The sequence below is a fragment of the Schistocerca cancellata genome, chromosome 8 (genome assembly GCF_023864275.1).
Source record: "Schistocerca cancellata isolate TAMUIC-IGC-003103 chromosome 8, iqSchCanc2.1, whole genome shotgun sequence".
NCBI classification, from domain to species: domain Eukaryota; kingdom Metazoa; phylum Arthropoda; class Insecta; order Orthoptera; family Acrididae; genus Schistocerca; species Schistocerca cancellata.
Genome location: NC_064633.1, coordinates 156,512,594 through 156,531,299, shown reverse-complemented (window position 1 = coordinate 156,531,299; position 18,706 = coordinate 156,512,594). Strand labels below are relative to the sequence as shown.

At 43.4% G+C, this 18,706-nt stretch overlaps 1 protein-coding gene across 5 annotated transcripts in view; it reads left to right on the top strand.

Moving 5' to 3' along the window:
- LOC126094678 (ankyrin repeat and death domain-containing protein 1A-like) overlaps positions 1-18,706 on the top strand; it is a 787,090-nt gene that overhangs the window by 306,276 nt on the left and 462,108 nt on the right. For all 5 annotated transcript variants that reach the window (XM_049909192.1, XM_049909195.1, XM_049909194.1 and 2 more), the window contains exon 2: positions 5,592-5,855. In XM_049909192.1, coding sequence (XP_049765149.1) covers positions 5,813-5,855 — 43 coding nt within the window. In that variant the 5' untranslated portion in view covers positions 5,592-5,812. The remainder of the gene's footprint in view (positions 1-5,591; positions 5,856-18,706) is intronic.

Below are 18,706 nucleotides of genomic sequence, written 5' to 3'. Positions count from 1 at the left end.
AAACAGTTACTGCGCAGGAGTAAATAAACAAAGATCTTAACTATAGACTTCGACACAAGGTGTCAGAATTGAAGACCAGACGGAACTAGCAAAGTCTCAGTCCAAAACTAACTTCAATGCAGCCATGCACAAGAAAGGATTAACATATAGTCATTAGGCAGAAGAAAACAACCACGTTGTTAAAATATTACTAACTAGTAAGTTCACAAAGCACTACGCTAGAAGAGGCTGAAGGCCCAAAAGGACAGTCACAAGTATAATTGTTGAGAACTATGACCCAAATCAAGTTAAAGTCCCTGAAGGACAACCCAGTACTGAAGTTTTAGTACGAAGAAATATTCAAGTCCTGTGTACCGCTAATGAAAACATATTTCTTACAGGTCCACTTGCAGAAGCACTAACCTGAAACTCGGCGTCGTTGTTTTGGCAGCTCCAAAGCGACAATCTGATTGATGGAATGTGATTGCATTCGGTGCCTGACCAGGAAGCCCAATCAGAGTGGACCACCGCTCACGGACCGTTCGCAGTACTACGTACAGCCCCAACGTCAGGATACAGCTGGTCTTCAAAATGGTTCTAATGGCTCTGAGCACTATGGGACTTAACATCTATGGTCATCAGTCCCCTAGAACTTAGAACTACTTAAACCTAACCAACCCAAGGACTTCACACAACACCCAGTCATCACGATGCAGAGAAAATCCCTGACCCCGCCGGGAATCGAACCCGGGAACCCGGGTGCGGGAACAGCTGGTCTTGTTTCGAGTCATTTGGACCATCTAAGGAAAAGGTCCACGGCGCCAGTGACATCTGATGGCCGTCTGGTGGCCAACAAAACGGGGTAATCTTCGTGTCTGTGGCGGCAGCGGTGGTCTAGCGGCTCTGGCTCTGCAGTCCGGAACCGCGGGACTGCTACGGTCGCAGGTTCGAATCCTGCCTCGGGAATGGGTGTGTGTGATGTCCTTAGATTAATTAGATTTAAGTAGTTCTAAGTTCTAAGTTCTAGGGGACTTATGACCTAAGATGTTGAGTCCCATAGTGCTCAGAGTCATTTGAACCATTTTTCGTGTCTGTGGCTGCGTGCTTATCTCCACTGTAATGTGGGTTGCTGGCAATGTAGGGGAAGGCCTCCGATACAGCAGTTCAAATACACTCCTGGAAATGGAAAAAAGAACACATTGACACCGGTGTGTCAGACCCACCATACTTGCTCCGGACACTGCGAGAGGGCTGTACAAGCAATGATCACACGCACGGCACAGCGGACACACCAGGAACCGCGGTGTTGGCCGTCGAATGGCGCTAGCTGCGCAGCATTTGTGCACCGCCGCCGTCAGTGTCAGCCAGTTTGCCGTGGCATACGGAGCTCCATCGCAGTCTTTAACACTGGTAGCATGCCGCGACAGCGTGGACGTGAACCGTATGTGCAGTTGACGGACTTTGAGCGAGGGCGTATAGTGGGCATGCGGGAGGCCGGGTGGACGTACCGCCGAATTGCTCAACACGTGGGGCGTGAGGTCTCCACAGTACATCGATGTTGTCGCCAGTGGTCGGCGGAAGGTGCACGTGCCCGTCGACCTGGGACCGGACCGCAGCGACGCACGGATGCACGCCAAGACCGTAGGATCCTACGCAGTGCCGTAGGGGACCGCACCGCCACTTCCCAGCAAATTAGGGACACTGTTGCTCCTGGGGTATCGGCGAGGACCATTCGCAACCGTCTCCATGAAGCTGGGCTACGGTCCCGCACACCGTTAGGCCGTCTTCCGCTCACGCCCCAACATCGTGCAGCCCGCCTCCAGTGGTGTCGCGACAGGCGTGAGTGGAGGGACGAATGGAGACGTGTTGTCTTCAGCGATGAGAGTGGCTTCTGCCTTGGTGCCAATGATGGTCGTATGCGTGTTTGGCGCCGTGCAGGTGAGAGCCACAATCAGGACTGCATACGACCGAGGCACACAGGGCCAACACCCGGCATCATGGTGTGGGGAGCGATCTCCTACACTGGCCGTACACCACTGGTGATCGTCGAGGGGACACTGAATAGTGCACGGTACATCCAAACCGTCATCGAACCCATCGTTCTACCATTCCTAGACCGGCAAGGGAACTTGCTGTTCCAACAGGACAATGCACGTCCGCATGTATCCCGTGCCACCCAACGTGCTCTAGAAGGTGTAAGTCAACTACCCTGGCCAGCAAGATTTCCGGATCTGTCCCCCATTGAGCATGTTTGGGACTGGATGAAGCGTCGTCTCACGCGGTCTGCACGTCCAGCACGAACGCTGGTCCAACTGAGGCGCCAGGTGGAAATGGCATGGCAAGCCGTTCCACAGGACTACATCCAGCATCTCTACGATCGTCTCCATGGGAGAATAGCAGCCTGCATTGCTGCGAAAGGTGGATATACACTGTACTAGTGCCGACATTGTGCATGCTCTGTTGCCTGTGTCTATGTGCCTGTGGTTCTGTCAGTGTGATCATGTGATGTATCTGACCCCAGGAATGTGTCAATAAAGTTTCCCCTTCCTGGGACAATGAATTCACGGTGTTCTTATTTCAATTTCCAGGAGTGTATGTGTGAATTCCTAAGGGACCAAACTGCTGAGGTCATCAGTCCCTAGATTTACACAATACTTAAACTAACTTAAGCTAAGAACAACACACACACTCATACCCGAGGGAGGAATCAAACCTCCGGCAGCAGGGGCCGTGCGGTTCGTGACGTGGTGCCTCTAACCGCACGGCCACTCCACGTGGCGATACAGCAGTTACTGCCATTCATATTTTTATAAACATTATTTGTATCATATTTCAATTACTATTCGACATGTATTAATTAACTCTCAGTTTTGTAGTTTCAAATACAGTAACATTTTCCATCAAGGCTATATCGAACAAATACGAAAAAAACTCACTTCAACTGTGGAATGATTATTTCTAACACAAAAAATTTATAAGCCACAACCTGCCAGTAAAATTCTCCTTGAAAAGTAAAGGAAGTGATCGTAAAAAATATTGACATTTATTCCATCTCTCTCATGTGTAATGACAACCATGAACTTACAATTAACCTTTCAGACCCTCTGGCTACAATTGTGTACATTAACTTTTACAGTCTGTTAGCTGCAACGAAAGTATTTCTTCCCTAGGCGAACCTGTGCTACACACTTGTAAATGTTCAACCTTTTCAGCTTGCGCAAGTGCTGCTAACCGTTGGGCATCACTATAAAAATATCAGCAAGTCAATGTAGCTGTGCGCAGCAACTCGTGACCACCAGAATACCTGGTTCGCTCTATTCCAGTGTATAATTAAATACTGTTGTTGTTGTCTTACATGGAAATAAGTCAATGATCATTTTACTATTTATTACAATAGAGAATATTTTATAATTAGTTATTTTAGTCCTTAAAGTGAAGCCAAGTGAACGAAGTACGTTTTGGAAACGGGTACATATTTTTGTATAAATCTTCCTCCTAAAATCATTAAAAAATCACCTAAGACCACTAACACAAAAAGAAACATTTTTCTTCCTCCAGAAAAATTTCGGGTCTGAAAGGGTTAAAACTATCCATTTTTTCACCCATAACCTATTTTACCTATACCTTCCCAAAATTAAGGTTCCAACCTACCATTTCCTTGCTCTGCTGCCATCACGCTCGTCTCCTAACACATCCTACACATCCTATCTCTTCGTCTGTTCAATCTGTTAATTCACACACACACACACACACACGCACACACACACACACACACACACAAAATATCTGATCTGATATGTATTTTTTCCATTACATATTTTTTTAATCACAAACACAGGTCATTGTGGGCCAGCCATCCCAACGCTTTGATGGTGAGGCTGTGAATGTCTTGTAACACACACCTGACAGATGTATCCAGAGGAACCAGGGCCAAATGACCAACCGCTTACTCTGCAGCTCCACATCAGTAATATAAGGGGCATTCTGAAGCTCCCCACTAAGTCGGGCTCTTGTTTCACATACCATCTTTTGTATAAATCCTGTTGATGTTGCACCACTGTCTTCTGGGAAGAAAAGATCTAGGTACTTTGTAAGTTGGAAATGTCACGAAATGGGATTTCATGACATCCTAGCGAAGTGATGTCCAATGATCACTGATGCTGAAGTTGCTGACTTTGTTGGCAACTGCTCCAGATGGATATCTTGACTTCAGTCTCAGTTGCTGTCACTAAAGAAAAAGTGCATCAGAATGATTGGGAAGGAATGCGTTGGCATTTCCATGTAGACATCCTACCTCTTTTACCTTATAATATCCTCTCCACTACTTCCTAATCTCAATCCATATCCACAGCTATTATGCGGCTCTAGTGTATCAATCCTTTAATAATAACTGGTGTAGGCATTTGTATTCGAATACAGAGATATACAAACAGGGAGAATGCTGCTCTGCGGTCACCAACGCCTGTATAAGACAACAAGTCTGGCGCAGTTGTTAGGTCGGTTACTGCTGCTACATTGGCAGGTTATCAAGATTTAATATAGTCTGAACGTGGTGTCATAGTCTGCGCACGAGCGGTGGGGCACAGCATCTCCGAGGTAGCGATGAAGTGGGAATTTTCCTGTACGACCATTTCACGAGTGTACCGTGAGGATCAGTAATCCAGTAAAACATCAAATCTCCGACATCGCTGCAGACGGAAAAAGATCCTGCAAGTACGGGACCAACGATGAATGAAGAAAATCGTTCAGTGTAACAAAAGTACAACCCTTCCACAAACTGCTGCAGATTTCAATGTTAGGCCATTAGCAAGTGTCAGTGTGAGAACCATTCAACGAAACATCATCGATATAGGCTTCGAAAGCCGAAGGCCCACTCGTATAGCCTCGATGCCTGGGCGACGCAGAGCTTTACGCCTCGCCTGGGCTCGTCATTACCGACATTGGACTGTTGATGACTGGAAACATGTTGCCTGGTCGGAAGAGTCTAGTTTCAAATTGTATCGAGCGGATGGACATGTACAGGTATGGAGGCAACCTTATGAACCCATGGACCTTGCGGGTCAGCATGGGACTTCTGAAGCTGGTGGAGGCGTGTGCACTTGGAGTGAAATGGGATTCTAGTATGTATAGATAACACTCTGACAGGTGACATGTACGTAATCATCCTGTCTGATCACCTGCACCCATTCATGTCCATTGCACATTCCGACCGACTTGGGCAATTCCAGCAGGATGATGCGACACCCCATACGTCCAGAATTGCACAGTGGCTCTAGGAAGACTCTTCTGAGTTTAAACACGTCTGCTGGCCACCAAACTTCCCACCCCCTCGTATTCTTACGGGTTTATGGATAACTCTGCAGAATTCATGGTGTCAGTTCCCTGCAGCACTATTTCAGACATTAGTCAAGTCCACGCCACATCGTTCTGCGGCACTTCTACGTGCAAACGAGGGTCCTACACGATATTAGGCAGCAGGATGATGCTTTGGCTCTTCAACGTAATCTCTTAAACTAGTTTGTATGAATTAAAAAATTATATACAATTTCAGAAAAAACAGCATGTTTGCACAGATTGAGAGAGTGCCAGCTGAAGTGCTCTTGTTCTTGCAGTGACTGCTGTGGGGACAGGCTGAGAGGATGGCCTCGGCGCCGCCCGCCGCCTGCAGCCGCGCGCTGCGGTGCCCTCTGCCACTGACGTCACGCAACCCCGCCCCCGCCTCCGCCAGCCACTGGTCGCCGCGGCCAGCCCCGGCGCTCCCCTGAGATGGCCGGCGCTCCCCTGACCGCCGTCACAGTAGCCGCCGCCGTCTGTTACCCGCGACCACGCCACCATGGCGGACGCAGAGGAGGCGCTGTCGCACGTCAGCGCCAGAGGTCAGTACACACGCGTCTACATCTAAACGTGCATAGGAACGCATGCACCAGCATATTCTACCAGTATTAATTGCTTGCAAAAGTTTTTAAAGATCTTTACATAGATACTCAGGCAGCAGTTAGAGTTGACGGTAAATTGAGTTCACGGTTCAGAGTAGTTTCAGGGGTAAGAAAAGGCTGCAACCTGTCTCCACTGTTGTTCATATTATTTATGGATCATATGTTGAAAACAATAGACTGGCTGGATGAGATTAAGATATGTGAACACAAAATAAGCAGTCTCGCATATGCGGATGACTTGGTTGTGATGGCAGATTCGATTGAAAGTTTGCAAAGCAATATTTCAAAGCTAGATCAGAAATGTAATGACTATGGTATGAAGATTAGCATTTCCAAAACGAAAGTAATGTCAGTGGGAATGAGATATAAACGGATTGAGTGCCAAATAGGAGGAACAAAGTTATAAATAGGAAGGATTTTAAAGAAGCATTGTGTTAAAGTGATCTTCCGACCACCTACGAAAATATCGGCTTTGCTCGGCTCTGTGAAGGACGATCTGGGTCTGAGGAAGGCGGGTATTTATAAGATCCCTTGTCAATGTGGCAAATCCTACGTTGGCCAAACTACTCGCACAGTACGGGAAAGATGCGTGGAGCATGAGCGCCACACACGACTACTACAGCCCAACAAATCAGCCATAGCAGAACACTGTATTTCGACGGGACACTCCATGGATTATTGTGGAACAAAAATTTTAGCGACAACTAGATCTTTTTGGGAATCCATTATCAAGGAGTCTGTGGAGATACGATTGGCAGAAGATCTTATTAATCGAGACGGCGGCTTTCAGATGGATAAAGCATGGGATCCTGTAATTTCTTTAATCGCTTCACAGAGACATTGGTCTGCATATAGTGCGACGGCTGACGATTTTATACTTTCGACTACCGCGCCTCAGCTGCGCGAAGGCGCTTTACGACAGATAGCGCAAATGTAGGTACACCACTACGCATGCGCGGCCCGCTTCTGCTGCAGAGCGCGCCAAATTAGATAGGGGGCGCGGTATTAGCCTTCTCCACTGCGCAGGCGCCGCCGCGCCAATTTTCGGTATATATAGAACGACGCGCACCAGTAATCTTCAGTCTCGTACTCACCTGAAGATGGCTGCATCTTTGTTAGCCGAAATATCGTGCCAAGATGTCAACGTGATCCGGCTGCAAGCCCGAAATATGATGGACCAATCAATACGCCGGGAAAACTTCAAGGTACACAAAGTTAGAACAGGTGGACGGTTTCAAGTACTTAGGATGCATATTCTCACAGGATGGCAACATAGTGAAAGAACTGGAAGCGAGGTCCAGCAGAGCTAATGCAGTCAGCGCTCAGCTACGATCTACTCTCTTCTGCAAGAAGCAAGTCAGTACCAAAACTAAGTTATCTGTGCTTCGTTCAATATTTCGACTAACATTGTTGTATGGGAGCGTAAGCTGGGTGGATTCAGGTTACCTTATCAACAAGGTTGAGGTTACGGATATGAAAGTAGCTAGGGTGATTGCAGGTACTAGTAGATGGGAACAATGGTAGGAGAGTGTCCACAATGAGGAAATCAAAGAAAAACTGGGAATGAAGTCTATAGATGTAGCAGTCAGGGCGAGCAGGCCTAGATGGTGGGGTCATGTTACACGCATGGGAGAAGCAAGGTTACCCAAGAGACTCATGGGTTCACCAGTAGAGGGTAGGAGGAGTCAGGGTAGGCCAAGGAGGAGGTACCTGGATTCGGTTAAGAATGATTTTGAAGTAATAGGTTTAACATCAGAAGAGGCACCAATGTTAGCACTGAATAGATCGTGGAGGAATTTTATAAGGGGGACTGCTCCAGACTGAACGCTGAAAGGCATAATCAGTCTTAAATGATGATGATGATGATGATGATGATGATAATGATGACGAAGTGCATAAAAACGAGAATTTTCCTGTCTGTTGGACACAGAAAATGCTTTGGATAGCCTTTGGTCTGGGGACCATTTGTATACGCAAAGAAGAATCGTATTAGTGTAACTATCCAACAGCACAGGGTCAAAATGTGAACGTTACACTCTTTCTCTAGCTTAGGCAAACGGAGTAAACTGAGGCATTCTTTTTCCATTAGACATGATCAACTGTTGCTGTTTTGGAAATATTAGACTTAGGTCATGTGCTGTTGCCGAGAAAACACGAAAAAAGAATTTTTCAGCATTTTGTCTTCGTCAACAATGAACATCTAAACAATTAAACGCACCAAGCTGCTCAAATGTTATCGGTTAATCTCGAATTATCTATCTAGAACTGCCATCCTCTCGGTTTTAAATATATACGAGGGTGACTTAAAAAGTTACCGGAACGGAATAGAAAATAATTACTTACATCACTGAAACTTTTTTTGTTTTTCAATGTAGTCTCCTTGTAGAATAATTCACTTGGCCCAACGATGTTCCAGTGTCTTGATCCCATCTCGAAAATAATTTTCCTCCAGGCCTGCAACATTGTTGTCTACTCCGGCTATCAATTCTTCGTCTGAAGCACATCAACGGCCACCAAGAAAAATTTTCACTTTTAGACAGAAGTCTGACAGAGTCATATCATGTGAAAGAGGCGGGCGTGTCCACAATTCATACATTAGTTTGTATAATATTGCCATGGCGACGACACATGTGTGTGGGCGCGTGGCAAAAGTCGTGGTAATCGCTACTGAAATCTCGATTTTTTTTTTCTGTTTTTGCAAATCACTACGCGGGAACAACAACAGAGCCACGTCACCGACACAGCTCTCTTCCAAGAGTACTGACATGGCACGTTTTTACAGGCAACAGTCCAGTGAATATCACTTGAACAACTCGTTGCGCCAGCGCTGACCTCTCGTGGTGATTCCGAGAACTGTTGAAACCGCCCTCGTATATCCGTTGTCGAAAAAAACCATAGAGATGTTACTTGGGTACCAAAACATAGCCGTTGATTTCAAAACGGCTATGCACAGCAAATGGCTTTAGTTTTTACGATATATTCCTAATATGCTAATGTCTAACGACCATGATAATTTTCTTCGTGTCTTTGTCTTTTTCCGAGATACTTAGTTTCAAATTTACCCTCGTACTACACGTAGAATGTGATGTGAGGCGAAAACGTAGTTTATAAAGTGATGCAACAAGGAGAAATAGACCGTCACCTCACCTGGATCCCTCATCTCCGCTCCATCCAAGCCAAAGCCCACAACCGCCTCCAACTCCTCAAACTCCTCTCTGGCCAGACATGGGGGTTGCACCCTGTACCATCCTCCACACCTACAAATCCTTAATCCGTCCCGTCCTCTGTTATGCCAGTCCCACAAGGTATCTGCCCCCCCCCCCCCCCACACACACACTTTCTGTAAGTCCATCCAGATCCTTGAGCATCATGCACTCCGCCTCGCCTTCTGTATCTCCTCTGTGATCTCATTCCTTTCCCCCATCTGCTCCTGTTCCTCGAACATAGCCGCATACTCTACACCTCCCGCCGCCTTGATCCCCCTCACCCCCTGGTTGCTCCTCTCCTCTCCCATCCCCGCTCCGTGCCACGCCTTCACTGTTGTGTCCCCCTTACCCTCCATCTCTACACCCTTCATCTCCTTTCCCAAGGTGGCTTCCATCAACTCCCCCTCCTGGATGATACACTCTCTCCCTCCATTTATGTCTCCTATCAACTCTGATCCTCACTCCCCCTCCTTTCCTCTGTCCTTTTCCTGGGCTCCCTCTCCCCCCCTTCCATCCTCCTTTTTTCCCCACCTATCATCTCTCTGCTCCCCCCTTCTCTCCCCCGTCCTTTTGCATTTTCCTCCTCTGCTTTTTCCCACTGCCTCTGGCGTCTGAACTGCCCCTCCCCCCCTTATGAGTCCTCTCCCTCCTTTGGTTCCCCCCCCCTTTGGTTTTTCCTCTCCTCCCTCCTTGTTCCCCCCCCCCATCTGCCCAGGACCCCCCCCCCCCCCCCATCTGCCCTCGGCTGTGGTGTGTTATCTTTGTGCCGACATTTTAGTACAGTGTTTACAGTGAGTGTTCAGTGTTATGTGTCTTCTCCGAAGTGTTGCGAACGGACATCATACTGTCGCTGGGTGTGATTTTTATATCTCTTGCGAACAGAAACCAGACTGTCGCCCTGTGTCTTAGTTGTCTGTCTACTATGTTCCCTTTCTGCTTCCTGTGTATTTTATTAGCTTTGTCAACCTTTTGCTTTATGTTTTAACTTTCCACAATTTTCCGCCGTTTTACAATTTCCGTCACCGTTTTATCGCCTGCTTTTATTGTTTCGTATCTTCTTTCTTACGTTTTAAAAAGTCCGTAGGCGGCAGAGCAGCGTAATAAGCTGCTGCCAGCCCGCCCCCTTTGGGGGAATCGAAATACAATAAGGGGAAAAAAGGAGAAATAAACCGTTAAGTCTGTGAGATTTGTCTCCCTCATCACCAGAAGGGGCCTGGGAACATAAGGAAAATTCTTGTGCACAGAAAATCAGGTGAGAGATGTGAAATTAATTTTGCGTTATTTTAATTTCACATAAGTAAACTATCTAAATTTTACTGGCTTATAAAGTTCTTTTTTTAGCAGGGGAAGGAAAGGAACCAATGGTACAATGCTCCTACTGGAGCACAAAATACACGAATAGTCTCCTTTTTAAAGGAATTATTAAAATGTGGAGCACCAGCTGCCTCATTCTATCTTCCTTAGCACCTTTAAATATTTTCCCAATAATTTTGGCATATTCCAGCTTTTTATTTTGAGTGGGAAAAAAATTGAATAGTAATAAAATACTGAGCAATAACAGACAGTGGTTGTAGTGTAGAAAGAGTGAAGTAGGCAATGGCAGTGTGACAGAAAGAGAAGGACACAGTGACAGTGGAACATAGTTGACAGTTAGAGGACAGTGCCAGAAAAATAGTGAAGGTGACAGTGCCACTGAGAGAGGAATAAAGAGAAGGAGAAAGCGGAATTCGGTGACAGCCAGCGATAATGTGAGACAGAGTCTAAGACAATGACAACAATGAAAAAGACATTGGCAGTGGGAAGAAATGAATTATATAGTAGTAGTGTGAGAGAGCAAGAGGCAGGCAGTGGCACTGAGAGGAGACAGTAGTAATAGGAGAGAACGAAGGTAATTGTGGCTGTGACATAGGAGGCAGTGACAGAGAGGTACAAAGAGATAATGGTAATGAGTTGGGCTGAGTGATCGAGTGAGAATGGACAAGTGGGAGCGGATGGGTATGGTCGACTTACAGCGATGGGCTACTGGGTGTAAGCGGGTGGGAGTGAGAAGTGAGTTGCACGTTAAAAAAAGCGCCAATATGGTCGCATGTCAAGATTTGTCGAAACTTTTTTAAAGGTCTGAGAAAGATAGCATGGGCGGCTGGTACACCGCTTTCCAGTCAGAGTCTTTCACTTTAAAGAGGAGCATAATCGCCTTTTTCTGTGCTCCGATAAGAGTATTTTTCCTCTGACAGACGTATTACTCGGCAAAGCGAACCATGTAACTGGCAGTAGCGGGAACTAACTCGCCCGCTTGGCTAGGTACACCAACGCTCCAGTAATCCGGATAGTAAGAACTTGCACTTAACAAAATTAATTTATGAAAAGGAGCAAACAGCGGAAGGTCATACGGAAAACGTGACGAAACGTGCAAACAAAATGTTAAAGCTTCTGGCCCCTCCCCGTTCCAGAAAATAAAAAGAAGGTCGAATTTAATTAAAAGTATCTTACGTTTTACCTCCGAATCTGAGCGCTACAGTTCATGTAATTTTGCTAATGTGAACTACCGCTATAAGAGGTCAAAAATTAAAATGCAACGGAAAATATAAGTTACCGCATAAACGCCATGTAGGGCCCTAAATGTCGCTTAAGAGTGCCTAAAACAATATTCCACTGTTAAGAGCGTCAGTAACAAAACCAAAGAATCCTGAATGATATGTCGAAGCGCAAATAACTGTCTAAGCTCGATACAGCATTTTTTTAAAATAGGCCATTAAACTGGATTGGTTGAAAATAAATTACAACAATTAAACGTCAAAAAGGAAACGACTGACAGCTGAGAGCAAAACACTATACATATTCTTTTAATAGTATGATAGCAACGCACCTTGTAGTAGTAACTTCCTTATAGCCTTTAAAAAAACCTTAAGTTTTTCCGGTCCTTGTTTTATGTAAGCAGAACACGTGGTTGTACGAATTTGTTCATTGCAGCACAGGTTTAAAATTCAGTTATCTGTTTCTCTTTTAAATGGATGTAAGTGAGTATGTGAGAACTTTTCTCACGTGTGTGTGTGTGTGTGTTTTATTTCTTCTACTTTTGATTTCGTTTCAATTTTAAGATTGTGTAACTTTGTTCATACGATGTAGTGGAAATTTCACCGTGTGCAGTTTCAGTACCACCTAGAATAAATTTTATTCTTAAGTGTGCGTTATATTTTATTGATATTTGTGTCTATAGGGTTTACATTTGTATTCTTGAGTGTTCCATAGTGTTCTTATTCACAGTAATTCAAACATAGTAATAGGGATGAACCTCTGAGCCTTTGACTTATTGTGATGGGCAAAATTCTTTTCATCTCTATTCTTGTGTGTGTAAATCATGTATGTTTGAGTGAACTCTTCCCATGCACGCCTAAGAATTGCTTTTCATTTATCACCTCAATGTACCTCAGCACTCAGTATAATAATAATAATAAGTGAGTTAATTAATTAAATAACAGACAATGACTGATTATATTTTAGAATTACTTTGCAAATTTTTGATATGAAGTTTTATTTTAATAAACTATGCTACACTGTGACGACTGTTTGTCAAACAAACCCCTACCCATTTGTACGATTATTTTAATACATCCAATCACGCACTTCCTGGAGCGCAAAAGGCAGCCCTTATATATGTAGACTTTTGTCAGATTGTCTTATTCTTTTTGTTGATGCTTAAACTCCTGCTTGCCCTGAATTTCTTGATTTAACGTTTGTACATAAATTGTTTCCATTAACCCATTCCACATATTGACTTGGATCTTTTTATAATATTTACATGCTAGTTATGCTTGCCATTTTAGTGATTAATTCAGTTCTTATATTAATTTTCACCAGTTTTAATACAACTATGTTGTGGCCCAGCAAAATTTTGTGGCACACGAAGCTTACAATAGACTGCAGAGTTCCACATTGATTAGCTTCCCCAGTTTCTGTTTGCAAAATCACTTTCTAGATACCATTCACCAATTAATCACTTAACGTCTATTAGGCTTACTGAAAAATAAGGTATTAAAGAACTGCTTCTTTTTCTATGCATCTCTGACAAATAGCTTTGTTTGATTTACTTCATAAATTGCAACACCTTCTAAAATTTTCACAATAATTAAGGCCTTAGAAGAATAGTCATTTCCGAACGTACAGAGGATAGGCAAAATAATGTGAACACATGTTATTATTTGGAAATGGTTTATTAATAAGGGATGGGACCCCCATTTGCCCGTAATACAGCAGCGATTTTTGTTGGAACACTGGCATGTAATGACTGTATAATCTCCAGTGGAATTTTATGCCATTCCTCGATCAGAACCTCTTCTAACTCCTACTGTGACGAGGGAGGCGGAAATCTGATTAGTACCGCCCACAAGGGTACGCTAATGTTCAAGTCTGGCGACTGTGCTAGCCAGGGAAGGCAGTACAGTTTAGTTGCATGCTCCTCATACCACGATTGTACTGTCCTAGCTGTGTGAATGGGGGGATTATCGTCCTGAAATATGGCATCATTATTCGGGAACAACATTTGAATCATGGGGTGCACCTATCGCCTGAAATATTCACTCAATCGTTGGCTGTAAAATGGCCTTTGGGAGTAATGATGGAACCAGCAGGAGACCATGATATGGCTGCCCACACTATCGCTCTTCCACCTCCACGCTCAACCGTTGGAATCAAGCAATCAGAATTGTTGGCTTCTTTTGGCATTCTCCAGACTTAAACCCGGCCCGATGTTGGAAATAACGAAAACGTGTTTCAACTAATCAGCCGTCCAGGATTTACGCTCCTGACACTACGTTTTGCGCTTCTTTGCGTTGGTCGTCGTCACTAACGATTTCGGTATAGCAGCTCGTCTATGGGTATTTGCTTTATGGTTTTCTCGGCGGACAGTGTCGATAGATATGGGGCTATTGAGCTCCGCAGTCACTTTAGCCGCCGTAGTTTTGTGTTGTTATGACACTATTCTTGGCCGGCCGGTGTGGCCAAGCGGTTAAAGGCGCTACAGTCTGGAACCGCATAGCCGCTACGGTCGCAGTTTCGAACCCTGCCTCGGGCATGGATGTGTGTGATGTACTTAGGTTAGTTAGGTTTAAGTAGTTCTAAGTTCTAGGGGACTGATGACCTTAGAAGCTAAGTCCCATAGTGCTCAGAGCCATTTGAACCATTTGAACTATTCTTGTTAGTGTACGACGTTCTCTCTCATTTAGTTTTGATTTGCGCCCGCTATTAGGTTTACACGATGATGTCTTTCCATGTTTTGTGTAAGCTGTCGTGATTGTTGAAACAGTTGCTCTTGAAACATTCAGTAAGTTGGCTTTCTTGGCTACTGATGCTGCAGCTAATCAGGTCCCCACAAACTGCCCTCTTTGGAACTCTGTTAGGTCTTTCATTGCTCGTCGACCACGATCTCTGAATGCAAATACGAAGTGTGCACTGCTCGTAAACAACTCGCACTGATGCCTAGTCCGTACTGAACACACGCAGTCCAACGAGACACGTGCCTTACCTGCGTTGGTGCCCGTCAGACACAGCCATCACATTACTACCACTGTTCACATTGTTTTGACTATCCCCTGCACTTCTGACGAAAAAGCGATTCTCGTAGGTAAAGTCGGAGATTTTTCTTAATTCTGTTTTTGAGTTCTTGTTGTGATATTCCAATTGAAACGTTCATCCCGTAACACATACTTCTTTATTTATAAGCGGGAAGTTATATATCAGTTTTCATAGACTTAGCTTTAAAAATGTTTTAATACGATGAAATATTTTGATACAAATTTTCATCCCTTATTTACCTCCTTAGGGGCTGAATTCTCAAAATCACTGAAACACGGTTTTGAAAAAAAAAATCGGCAGAGAAGCCAAATAGAAATTTTCAGAGATTAAGCCTAAAAAAATGCCTTCGTAATGAAAATTTCCATAAAGCTTGCATCTTCTGTATCACCCCCTCTGGGGATGAATTTTTTGATTTGAGACCGAGAAACGAAACACAAATGTTCACAGATTTAGCTTTAAAATGGTTTCAGAATGAACTATTTTCATACATATTTTCAATTCCTATTTTGCCCTCTTAATGGACAGAATGTTCTAAAATGTAGAAAAACTTTTTTTAATTTCTGAACAAGAAACCAAATGCCAGTTTTCATAGGTCTAGTTTCAAAATAGCCTTAACAACGATATTTTTGAAAAAACCTTTCGTCCCTTATTTCACTCCCTTAGGATGCGAATTTTGAAAAACCCCTCTTAAACGATGCCTAAAATATAAAATCAACACCCTCTCCAAATTTCAAGTTTCTATCCTTAGTGTTTTGGTGAGTCAGTTGGTCAGACTGGACATTTCCTTTTGTTTATAGATAACCATATATATAAACACGCTGATTTAGAACGAACACAGTGCAAAGACAAACTGATACAATTTTAAAATGGTCTCCCTTTCTTTCGGGACAAAGGCGCTTTCAGGATGCCGCGCCTTTTAGACCACTGTTTCGCGTCTCCACCACGTTCTAATTAGTCTCCCGGGTACTGCATTCTCCGTAACGCGAAGCTGGGGTGATTAGGGCGTTCTTCGCCGATTACTTTAAACAGATTGTTTTCTAAAGTTATTAATAAAACGATTTTTCTCACTTGTTGGCGTTCTCCCATTCCACGATAACAGCTTAAAAGTAATATTTCCCTAGCTTTGAACTTGAAATTAATTTTTAGCATAGGGATGAAACAAATTAATGTAATTGGAACGTTGGAAGCTGAGAAAATTGAAACTATGCAAACTGCTGTAGGAGAGACACGATGTTGAAGTGGTTGAAAACAGAACTACTTATCCGAAAGAAAAGGAAAAGCAGGAAAGTGAATCAACAAATATGACATTGACAGTATCGATAAATGCATTATATTAGGCAGAAATTCATGCAGTGATATGAACAACACAAAGAATTGTCAACCATGGCTAGCACAAAAACTTTGTTCAACGGAGGATGTGTGGTCGGGGGTTGTGATCGGAGAACGAAGCGATTGGTGATGTGATTTACGGTGCCAGTTTTTTCAACTTAAAATCGGTCATCCTGGTAAATATTCATTCAAGAAAGACCGGAAGATATGATACTAGATCCTATCTCCTGAAATTATCGCAGTTTGCGAAACTGCGCCATAGCGTAATGTGTAACGTGACAAGGTCGTGTGATATTTTTTTCTGAGTCATCAGCTTTCTGACTCGTTTGATACGGCCCGCTAGGGATTCCCATGATGCCAACAACTTGTATCTTAGTTCTCAACTATTTGTTTTGTGTACTCCAATCGCTGCCTTCTTCTACAGTATTTACTCTTTATATCTCCCTTTAATTCAATGGAAGCAATTCCCTGTTGTCTTAACACACGTTCCATCATATTGTCTCTTCTTCATGGCAGCATTCTTCACGTGTTCCTTTCTTCTCCGTTTCTGCGGATAACTCCGAGAACTTGTTCATTCCTTACCTTATGATTTCACCTAATTTACAACGTCCTTCTGTAGCACCACATCAAAAATGCTTCGATGTTCTTCTGTGTCGGTTTCGCAGAGTCCACATTTCGCCGTCATACAACGCTTGGTCCGAACGTACGTTCTCACAAGATTTCTTCCTGATATGGAGGTCTATATTTGATTCCAGTAGACTTGTCTTGGCCAGGAGCACCCTCTTTCCAAGTGCTAGTCTGCTCACTGCGTCCTTGTTCGTCCAACATGACTTGTTTTGCTCCCAAGGTAACTTCGTCTACTTTGATTGCGATGTTAAGTTTCTTGGTATTCTCATTTATGCCACTCCTCATTACTTTCGTCTTTTGCCAGTTTACTTTCAATCCAAATTCTGTGTCCATTAAATAGTTCATTCCATTGAACAGCTCCTGCAATTATTCTTCAGTTTCACTCAGTATAGCAGCGTCATCAGCGATGTTTATCATTGCCATCCTTGCATCCTTAATTTAATCGTACTCGTGAACGTGTCATCTATATTCGTCATTTCTTCTTCGATGTATAGTTTCAACAGTAGTGGCGAAATACTGCATCCCTTTCTTACAGCTGTTTTGATAGGTCCACATTGTTCTAGGTCTTTCAGTCTAGTTGTTTCCTCTCGGTTGTCAAACAAAAGTAAGACTTTTTCATTTCAAGTTTCTGCTACCAGTCACTTTTTATTTTAGGCTTAATCTCACAAACTGCAACGCGTTTCAAACATGTTCTGTTCATCGTCAGGCATTTATACATACATACATACATAGAGAAATGTTACTGAAAAATAAACGGTCTTAAACTAGATTAATCTAGAACACTTTGTACATTGGTTTTTTACTGTAGCTGCTGGTTTGGCATGGGGGGGGGGGGGGGGGAGGGGGGCAGTGTATGGCTAGAAATCGAAATCAGTGATGTCTTCTGCTTGTTTTCTTCTTTGTGGTTGACTATGTACTTCACAGCCTGTATAGGATGCAGATAGATTTGCATCAGTTATGTGTTATGAAAATACTGTGAAAGGCTTTTATATGACAGTTGATCACTTACAGTTTCATCATCTTGCTGCTTCACTTTCATGACTGGTGTAATGGCGGAACCGTTGATTGACGTTACACGGTTTCACATTATATTTATAAGTGACAAAATGTAATGTCCAGTTACCTCAAATGAGGTATGTTGGCACATATTGCTTCTGGTAAACGTTCACCTGTCCCATTAATAAAACTATCAATTTGGCACAAAGGGTTCAAAGCCTGCATTATTGTTTAAAATTAGAGCCACATTTTATGCCTAAATTTCTCAAGACTTCCAACCTTCCGGTCACATTGAATATGTCACTGCATCTTATACACCAACTTTTAATGTATTTAGTCCTACAAAAACATTCCTGGGTAATCTTTCCCGTACGCAATGGTTGAAACTTTCATTTGTATTCTGAGTGCCCCATGAAGACATTTACTAAACAAAACAGGGTCTCTCAGGTCTCTAAAAATTGTTTTTATTTCATTCATAACAGGCTCAGGAAGAGAATACTTATGATGGTATATTTGACCACTTTCTTTTGCTTTTTGGTAACCACACCAAGAATCTGCTCCTTTAGGGCAAAGTCTGTGAACAGGGTTGTGACCTGTGGACGACTTATGAAAGTAGGTGGCCCATACAACAAACATGCCTTCCAGATTTACAGAAAACCCGACAAATAGTGACCTTGTCATTAACAACTCCTCATGCCATCCAGTACAACACAAAATGGCATCCTTCAGATCCACACTTAACCGTAAATCCCACTCAGCCCCCAAGATGAACAATAAGAAATTAACATTATCAAAGAAACTGTACATAGAAATGGATACAATCCAGATGTAATTTATAAACTTAACAGTAAAATCAAAAAGAAACAATGCACACCTACTAAATCAGATTCACAAGAAGGAAAAAACACATTCGCCCGCATACCCTTTATACAAAACAATTCATACGAAATTGCCAACCTCTTTTCGAAAACTAGTATCCAATTTTATTTCAGTACTAACAACAAACTACAACAGCACATCATCGACAATAGTAAGACAAATAACCAATGTCACCACAAATTA